This window comes from Athene cunicularia, unplaced genomic scaffold (assembly GCF_003259725.1).
Source record: "Athene cunicularia isolate RWA unplaced genomic scaffold, athCun1 SCF_1, whole genome shotgun sequence".
Taxonomy (NCBI): domain Eukaryota; kingdom Metazoa; phylum Chordata; class Aves; order Strigiformes; family Strigidae; genus Athene; species Athene cunicularia.
The window spans coordinates 1,224,164-1,233,892 of NW_020799155.1; the positions used below are offsets into that span (position 1 = coordinate 1,224,164).

Below are 9,729 nucleotides of genomic sequence, written 5' to 3' on the forward strand. Positions count from 1 at the left end.
TAAGAGACAGTGCCTGCTTAGTGACCCGCAGCACTTGTGATGTTACTGCTGTTTCAGTGGCGTGTCGGTGGGCTCCGAGGCTGTCCCCCTGGGAAAGGGCCGCAGCCCCCGGTGCCGGGGGGCGGCGGGGATCGCCCCCAGCCGACACAACGCCGCGGGCACCCGGGGGGCCTCCCCTCACCCCCTTTTCCTCCGGGCTGAGGGCCGGGCAGGGAGCACCTTGGGGCAAGGCTTTCTGCTCTGTCTGCGCACAGATAAATACCCTCAAAATAAACAAAAAACAAAACCACACGCGCACACACACACACACACATACACACACACACAAAAGAAAAAAAAAAAAAAAGAAAAAAAAAGTGAAATGCAGGGCGACCTAAACCACTATTCAGTTAAAAAGGAAAGACCGTAGTCATTCAGCATCTCCGCTGCTGGTGCTCTCTGTCTCTCCCACTCTGATAGAAAAGACCTCCAAATAAATATATTCTCTTTTCTAAAAAACCTTTATTTTCTTTTTACAGATCACTTAACTGCAGGCTTGTGGCATGGGAAGGCTGGGGTAGTTGGTAGCACCGGTGATCTTCCACTGCAGAGAAATACTCCCCCTAGTGTGCTGTTGTTGAAGGGAGCACTGCGATGCTGCGATGTATTGCATTAAAAAGTTACAAAGCTGTAGCAAGGCTGTAGCGTTTTAACAGGGACATTTGCAGAAATCACGGGAAAAATAAAGGTGAAAGCCTAGAGACATTCAAATCAGTGCATCAGTTTCACCATTAGTCTTTCCACAATGTGACTATTAAGCACTAAGAGAAAGCTCCTCAAAGAGGATATTTTTCCAAAAACATTTTTGGGGAAAAAAATAAAAGAAAAGAAAAACGGTGAATGTTGGCTTTTATTATTAATACCAGAAGTGCACAAACCCTAACATCCAAACCATCCTCACGTACAGTTCTGCATATCATCATTTCAGCTGCCTCAGTGGGGCTATTGGGAAGACTAAAAAAGTGATTTGATGCATGCAGTTGGTAAGCATGAACTCAAATTGTACTGTGAGGTTTAGATTTCAAGCTGGATTTCAGTATCGCTCTTTTGTTTAAACCACTAATACCACTGTTTAAGAATCTCAATATCTGAGATTATCCAAGTGTGAGGTAAGACCGAGAAAGATTCCAGTTTCCCTTAGAAACCCGGAGACAATTTAATACCATCAGAGCAAGAACATGTAGAATCAGTGTGAAATTACTAAAAATGCCATTGGCATTAGGGTGTTGTAACATGATCCAATGGTTTATTCAAATCTCATTAATTAACCCATGTCTTGAGGGTTAATCAAAGAAAGCCAGAGTCTTTTGGCTTAAGCAGACTCTATGGAGGCACCAACCGAACAAGTTATCTGGCCCAAAGACACAAAATTGTCCCTCAGGTCAAATTTCAAAACATTGTATTTGTATTTTAAAACACGCTGAAACCAGTGTCAGCCTGGAGTCCAGCATTAGTTTTCATCTATTTGTCATATATTTGTTTGTCAATTCATTTTCTTGAAAACAGCTATCCAGAGACAGATTTTGTGTGTGGGTTTCAGCCCTGCCATATAACGATAAATCATAGGTTAGGGTAAAGGAGTTAATATCAAGAACAGTGATAAATAATAAGTAATGAAAACTGCTTTTTAGACCATACCTTGTTGTTAAGAATAATGACAAGCTCCAACAATGGACATAAAAATGATTTATTGGATTGTTGAACGGAAGAAAATAGAATACAGTGAAGAAAGATATCCAAATGACTAGTTAGGATGTTGTCAGACGGACTGTTCCCTTTCTAGTCCTGGCCGTAGTTTTCCTTTTCTGGTCTCGACCGTTTGAGTTGCCCATTCACAATTCCACCGGTGCTTTCACTAATCATCGCCAGAGGCCTGCACGTAGCTGCACCTCTCTTCCCAAGTAAGTGAACAGCTAGCAAAACTAAGAATATTAATACCGTGGATTTCTGTGTATAACCAGCAATGCTCTGCAGTTCATAATTTAGATACCCTGTATCAGGGTAAACTGAAGCAATTCAGAACACTAACAAAATGCATAAACAGCACAATATTTAGGTTTGACTCTTAACATCTGTGTATTTACAGCTGTAAAACTGTCTATGAAGAGAGGTTAGTGGGCACAACTGAAATAATTACGCCAGCCAGTTTCTCCATGTAGAAGAATTCTTACACTCAGCTAAATTAAGCTAGCACGTAATTTCCTGAAATTAGGATAGAAGTCACAAAGGCCTCTGTTAATAATGAATGTTTCAGCTAGTTTGCTGGCTACAGTTTTGTTCTGAAAGTTTAAACAACATGAAGCGTGCTCCATTTTGAAATTCTCCTGCGATATGACTTGTGCTTGGAAATACCGAATACCCCCGGGTAGTCACTGCTCGCAGGACTGCTGTAACCCTACGTCAGGATCCCACCTCCCTCTCCCATCACTTTGTCCCCGCAGGTTATTTCTGTACAAGCTTGCTGTTACTCAGGAAGCCCAGAGGATAAAGGTCCTTTGAGCTCAATTAATTGCACTACGGAGGTCTTTTGTGTTTCTGTACAAGGCCAATCCTGGAGGAAAAAGGATTTTCTTTGCTTTTCCAGTGTCTCAGAGATGGCTTTAAAAGCTGCAGAGCTCTCACTGTGCCCACTAGGATCAGTTTTGCTCTGTGTTCGTGAGGAATTGTCATCTTATTCTTCAAGCGAGTTTCCCTTACTTTAGAACCCTCTTTCTGTTTTTTTTTACTAGCAGCAAGAAAACGATCCACAGTGTCCTCAGCCATTTTGCAGCCAGTTGGGTTACTGAGGAGTTTTTTCCCCCATCTTTAAAAAGGATCTTGCAATTGGCAGCTGCTGGTGGCCAAGAAGAGGATGTGTCCAGCAAGAGCAGCTGAAGATGGGAGCTCAGAAGGGATCCATCCTTGCTGCCTAAAGCAGTGAAACCCCTTCAGACCCCACTACCACACCGTTGCACGTGTTGCCATTTCCGAATCCTGCATAGCTCTTGCTGTCCAAAACAGAACCTGTTTTGTGATCAGATACCGTGACCAACTGCACAGTACACAAAACATTGAATAAAATGCACTTCGACCAGCAAGGTGATGCCGTGCCCTGGTGTGACGACTACATGCGCAGTCACGGTGCCTGTGCCACCTTCCAGGTCGCTGCGCTAGAGTTCAGGCTCCTCTGACAGTGGTTTTGTCTCAGATACCACCTCCTTTCCACGAACACATGCAAGACGCCTTGATTCCTCCGTTGACTCTGTGTTCTTTCACAAGTGCATTCCAAAGTGCTTCAAATGGGTTCTCCGAAATTTTGGAGCAGACCATTTATGTATCTCGCCAGATAAAGTAGGTCATGTGGAAATCCATTTGCCTCTGGTTTGCCTGCCAAGCCGCCTTGACAAAGAAAACAGGAGCTGATAGAAGAGGAGATTAAATTCATATGGGTTTGTTTTTAAAAATAAAAATGATGCTAATTTCCCATGCAAATAGCTTAGAATTTCTGGACTCACATAATAAGACAGTGCTTGCTACAGCTCCCAGCTTCTTATTATAGTATGAAAACTTGTATGTTCCTCTGTGGTTTCACATTGCAGTCAGTCAGCTGTGGATCCTGACAGTGATCCCTAAACTTTTCTATGTGTACCCTTTGCTTACGTTTGAAAACAAAATCTGTGCTTTACTATGACACGAAAGACTTAACACTCTAATAATAAAAAAAAACCTAACAAATTAATTTAATAGAAAGTTTTGCATGTCAAACCTAGAACTTCTTTAGGTATTTGCTCAACAATAAATCAGTGCAAAAAAACAAGTTCTTTTAAGCTTGAAATAACCCTGCATTTAGACATTTGTTTTAATCTCAGATATTTCCATTTTGATTTCAAAATTATTCCCAGGTAAATCTAACCTACAGGGTTATTTTGGTCAATTTTGGTCATTGTGGATGACGTTATCTGCTGTTTCTTTCGGATTGTAGATATTTAAATTATTTGGCAAGGAGATTGAGGAAGGTAATACCAATGGTATGTCCACACACTTTAGGGTTGTTCACTGGTTGTTAGATTACCTCTTGTCTCTTTGTTATTATTCCTTTTAATATTGATGTAAATGAAGAAAGAAAGGCAAGGGTATACTGCGGAACTCATACAAAAAAAAAAAGGACCACTTTTCAGTTCTGCATTGGTGTAATATGCTGGTATTTCTTTTGTGACTTTTGTAGAAAACTCTCCTTCACACTTCTGGAATGGAAATTCACTGGTAAATGTTTGTCCTCTTGTTTTTTTGCCAGGGGATCAGTTGACTACCTAACTTCATGCAAGGGAATTTCCCTTTTCTTTCTAGACTAGGCAAGGAAGAAGGAGCAGGCTGGCTGGTTGGCCAGCCATGCAGAAACTTCCTCAGGTCTATGCTGTTCAAAAATTAATCAACAAGATTTTCCCTCCATAAGGACAATACCTTTGTACCTATCCTCGTGTACTGAAAATGTGTGGTCTTTTTCTATCCTACGAAGCATTTTACAAGTTCAGCACAATAGAAACTTAACAGTCCAGACACATTTGGTTTGGTTTTGTAATAGAAATAAGAATTAATGTAGAGGTGACCACATTTTCAGGGAAAAAAAATTAATGCATGGTCATATAAGAGACCAATACTCCAATGCTATGCACAGCCAAGAAAGCATCACCCAAGCTGTTTGTTTGAGCATGGTTTGTCCTCCAAAATACAAGGTGGAAGATGTATTGAACACCTCCCAAAAGATAAATTAATTGCAATGTAAAATACCAGGGAGCAAGTAAATGCTAAGAGGCAGCAAATCTGAGGACATTGCAGGCTGGTGGTTTCTGTTACAGCATAAAAAAGCAAGCTCATATCAGAGTATTTTGGTTAGAGACCCTCTTCATACAATGCAATTCCAAGAATTTAGCTTCCAATGCAAGTATAATAAGGAGTTATGTCAACTAGATATTCTGCTTTTTCTTACTTTTCTTTGTTCGAATCTTCAAGTTTAAGCAGTTCTTTGCAACTGGTATTCTGAAAATAAAGTAAGGAAATCAAAAGATTACCTAGAAGTATCTGAAGAAAGAAGGAAAAATGTCTGAATGCCAGGCAAGGTTAAGATGTGTTTAGCTGAAGCTGCTGTCTCCCTCTAACAGATTAATCCTAGAACTACTCTGTAGTGCTCCCAAATTAAAATTATTAAAATAATTTAAACTAAAAATTAAATTCACCAGGTGTCTTGAAATCTTTTTGATACCCGGTGGGAACATACAGTCAAAGCCAGGGAAATTAGGCAGTAAAAAAAAAAAAAAAGCTTTTGAGGAGAGGTCCATCTAATGAATGAAGAAATGACTCCAAAAATTGGAAAAAAAAGGACCTACCATCACAAGACAGAGATGACAGAAAGAAGGTACCTTTCTAACTTGATCTCAGTCTACAGGGTAACACATGAGGGCCCAAACTCACATACTTTGGGACCTGTTATTGTGCAGAGAAATTAGCACCACTGCAAATTACCTTCTCTGCAGATTTCAGGATGTCTCCATCAGAAGTGCTTAGCCCTCATTCTAAGCAGTTGCTTTTCAGACAGCCACATTTACTTATCTTTTATCTTACTGGAAGAATAACAAATGCAAGCCTTTCATAACACTAATACTTTCTGCTGGAGTAAGGGAAGTTTCAAGGATACTCCTGACACTTGCCTGCAGTCTGAGCCACAGGGGAGTCCTACTACGTTAAGCCAACCAGCAATGCAAGTCATCCCGGCTGGGATTCATCTTGCTGTAGTCACCTACAGTGTGGTGGTTTGCATATGAGCTACTCATCTGCACCTTCTTCATAGTGGTGAGATATAGGCAACTAGGACATATTTAATCTCTTCCAAAGACAGTTGTCTACATTGATTAGGTGAATTGTGCTCTTGAAGTGATTGTTTATCTCCACTGAATATAAAGAACAGTCTAAACAACTAGCTCAGAGGTAGGCAGCCATGCTTGTGACGTAAAGTTTGGTAAGATGAAACCTTAGTACGTAAGTGAGAAAAGCAACCATATTCTCAGGCTTAAATGCCATTTACTTAAATTTATTTATTTATTTATTTCAGTAGAGTGTTTCTGAGAATTTAAGAAATCCTCAACCTATATCGATAGAAAGGATAGGAGGTCTAATGAATTTACAAATTGGATTAAAAGCTCTGAGAGCCAGTCAAACAGCACTGAAGGCAGGGCAGTCTCGTCCAGGCAGAGCACACAGGGGAGACGTAGTCTTTCTGCAGTTATTTATAAAACTTTGAAAGCTGTAGTTTGAGACTTCCAGAGCCTGAAGCTAAGGAGATTTAAGTGCGTCTCTACCATTATCACTGTTTTATCAATCTCTACTGTAGTATCTAAGATCACTATAGTATTATAAATCCCCAAAATACTAAACAGGAAGGTACACACCGCTTTTCTGCCATTCCAAACAGGGTAACATGGATCTTTTTTCTTTGCAAGAACTTCAGCACTTGACAGGCCACACCTGGACTACTGTTTTCAGGTTTGGTCCCCTCTATAGAAAGATGTGGTGAGGCTGGAGATGGTCCAGAGGCAGGCACGAAGATGCTCAAGGGATGGGGAAGCCTGCCACGTGAGGAATGGCTGAGTTTTCTTCAGAAAAGAAGGCTTAGGGGAGACCTTATATCCATGTTTCAGTATTTAAAAGGTGGTTGCAAAGAAGATGGAGACTCCCTTTTTACAAGGAGTCACAGGGAAAAGATGACAGGTAATGGGTACAAGTTACTCTTGGGGAGATTCCGATTGGACACAAGAGGAAAGTTTTTCACAATGAGAACAATCAGCCACTGGAATATTCTCCCCAGGGAACTGGTGGATTCCCCAAAACTGAGCACTTTTAATATTAATTTGGTTAGGGTGCTGGGCCATCTTATCTAGACTGTACTTTTGCCAAAAAAGGTTGGACCAGATGATCCTTGAGGTCCCTTCCAACCTGGTATTCTGTGATTCATTATTTCATTTTGGTTTATTCTAAGAGTTTTCGCACTGAACTCTGGCTCCATTGGAAAAATCTTTTTCACAGATCTGAACTGTTTCAGCCTCAATCTGACCTTTTCTGGCAAGAATTATTATCTTGTAAAGAGTGCACTGTAGTGGAGCAAAGCAGACCCTCTCAGCTAAGTGAGTGGAACATACCATATCGTCTGAGCTTCAGTTACATCTTCCAAACGTTTCTGTACTTCTCAAGCAAAAAAGAAAAAAGTCAGATTGGAGCTGGCAGGTCAGAGAACATGTGGTGCCACTGTCAGAGGGAGAGAAACACTTGGCCCTGTGGTCACACAGGGTCCGAGACAACTTAAACACATGTAAGAGAAACAGGATGGCAGGAGGACAGTGAAGTCACAGCTGCTTTTTCAGGATATCTCAGACCAAGGGGTTAAAGGGGTGTAATTTTACAAGTTATCAGATTAACAATTTAGGGAGAGAGTTCCTTTTCTCTTGCATTATTTTCAGTATTTCTGGAGGACAGAGTTGTCAGTAATACACAAAGACATGAATCTGAGGGATAGTGGAGAAAAAACTTCAAGATGGGTATGCAGTCATTCTTGACAACACTGAAAAATTCAGATGAAATCTGAAGAATTCAGCAAAAGTCACTAACATAAAAACTCTTTCCTTTTTCTCTTTGTCACATAATGATGCCTCTTTGACATTTTTCAGTGGAGCTGGAGTGTTAAGAAGCTTTGTCCCTTCTGCAGCTCCTTAGTCATGTAACAAATGCCACACTCCCCTCACTTCTTCCAGGCACAAACAAATATTTTAATTAAAAAAAAAATAAAGGATGGGGGAAAAATTCTAAATTACAGGTGAATAGAGAGAATGTTCTACTTCTATTTAAAAGCAAAAATTTAAGTTTCCTTAAAATAGCCATATATTCTTTCCTACCTCTATCCCTCCACCTGAGACTGTCTTCCTGATGATGACAATATCCCAGTTCACTGAATAGGCCATTTCGCTGTCCACAAGGCCATCCAAGGTGGTGAGAAATAAAACTGCTGCTTCCCTGAGCAGCCACACAACCCCAATATTGATATGGGAATAGTCAATATGAAGAATTCACTAGTGAGCCACAGTTTGCAAAAAACAGGAGTTAAACTGTTCACAGGAAAGTTATGATCAGGTGAAAGAGCTAAATTTGAGCCTGAAATAAGTATTTTCCTCTTATCAATTTGTCTACCTGTGCTGGAGACTATTACATCATATTTTAAAGGATTTACTGTCACCATTTTTTCTAGAGTATAAATCTTGTGCCCATCTGTAAGCTGTCCTTATTTGCTGTGGGCTTTCACATACAGTTCTTTGTGTTTTTTTGAGATGTAAGTGCTTAGTAAAGGACTTGGAATTTCAGGAACAAAATATTTATCTTTATAGTTTTTTTATGGCATAGCTATTATGGCATAATCTTCAATCAGTTGCTTCATTTGCTGCGTGCTGAAATCTGTTCCAGAACAGTAACTTTTGCAGGCAGGCGGGCAGTCACTGGCATTCCTGCCATTCAGTATCTATTACACAAATACTGTGGGAAAAAGGCACTCCGCCGAGGTTCATCCTGGGGCTGTTGATGTAGGCCTCAAGTATCATTAAGGTCTAGCATCACATGCACTGAGTATTTCACACAGAGTGTTCCTCTGGTGTTTTCGTCCTGTGACAAAAAGAGAAAATTTTTAGAGTTTGGATGTTCCAAAAGCAATTCAAATACTAATTTCGCTAACTAGTGATTAATGTGTTGTTGTTTTTTTTTTTTTAAAGGGTAGCACCTACTAGAATTCTGTTTTAAAATGCTAATATTGTTTTTTTAAAATGCTGCTTCTTCCCAGTGTTTTTTGATTGCTTGAAAGCTTTCTCTGGGTATTCCCATTCCTCTGGAAGCTGGATGTGCTGGCAGTGTTTCCTTTATATGTGGAAGAAATCAGTGATCCAAACAAAATGCTAATGGAAAACAGAGAGAAGGATGCAAACAGAAACACATGGGGTAAACTGTGGTACCTCACCTCCTCCAAGTGTGGGAAGATGGAGGGAACTGCTGTGACCTGATCAAAACCGTGCAAACAGGCAGCTCAGGACTGGCCTGTAGGTAACTGATGTTTTTAGCCAGACTCTCAGCAAGCCAACCCTTCCCGTGCCAAGTTCTACACCGCTAGCAGAGGCTGTCATCAAATAAAAGCAGGTGATGTCGTCAGACATTATTGAATTACTTCTTTGGTTTAATCACAATGTTTCCTCCAATGTGCTGCTGTTCAACACTTTAGGCAGAAGGAGGGAAGGAAGAAATAGCTCTTTTTGAAACATTAGCTCCCCAAAAGGGAGAAGCTTACCCATAAAGGATAACAGCTCACCCACAACCACAATATGTTGTCCTGCACATAAAGATTTAAGACCAGCATTGCACTCTACCCAGTGGGTAACTTCACAGACAGTGTGTCTCTTTGTCTGGCAAAGCACTGACTTTTTCTTCTTCAGAAAGTGTGTTGAAGACGAAAACTCACACTTGTTGCTTCTTAATATTTGTATTGTGTTAATTTCCTATTTTCCTTCTTAATATTTCTAATGTGTGGATGTTCCGTACAGAGGCCGCACAAGGATTTTCCATAATGTAGACAAACTCAAGTTTTGCCTTCCCACAAATAAGGACAAAAATTACTTAGACTATCTTCAC

General features: G+C 40.4%; 1 protein-coding gene across 1 annotated transcript in view; it reads right to left on the reverse strand.

Moving 5' to 3' along the window:
- Positions 1 to 8,024, reverse strand: part of GAB1 (GRB2 associated binding protein 1) — a 110,058-nt gene extending 102,034 nt beyond the window's left edge. Inside the window, exon 1 of the mRNA XM_026866962.1 lies at positions 7,959 to 8,024. Within this exon, the coding sequence (XP_026722763.1) occupies positions 7,959 to 8,024 (66 nt within the window). The remainder of the gene's footprint in view (positions 1 to 7,958) is intronic.
- Positions 8,025 to 9,729: the final 1,705 nt, after the last annotated feature.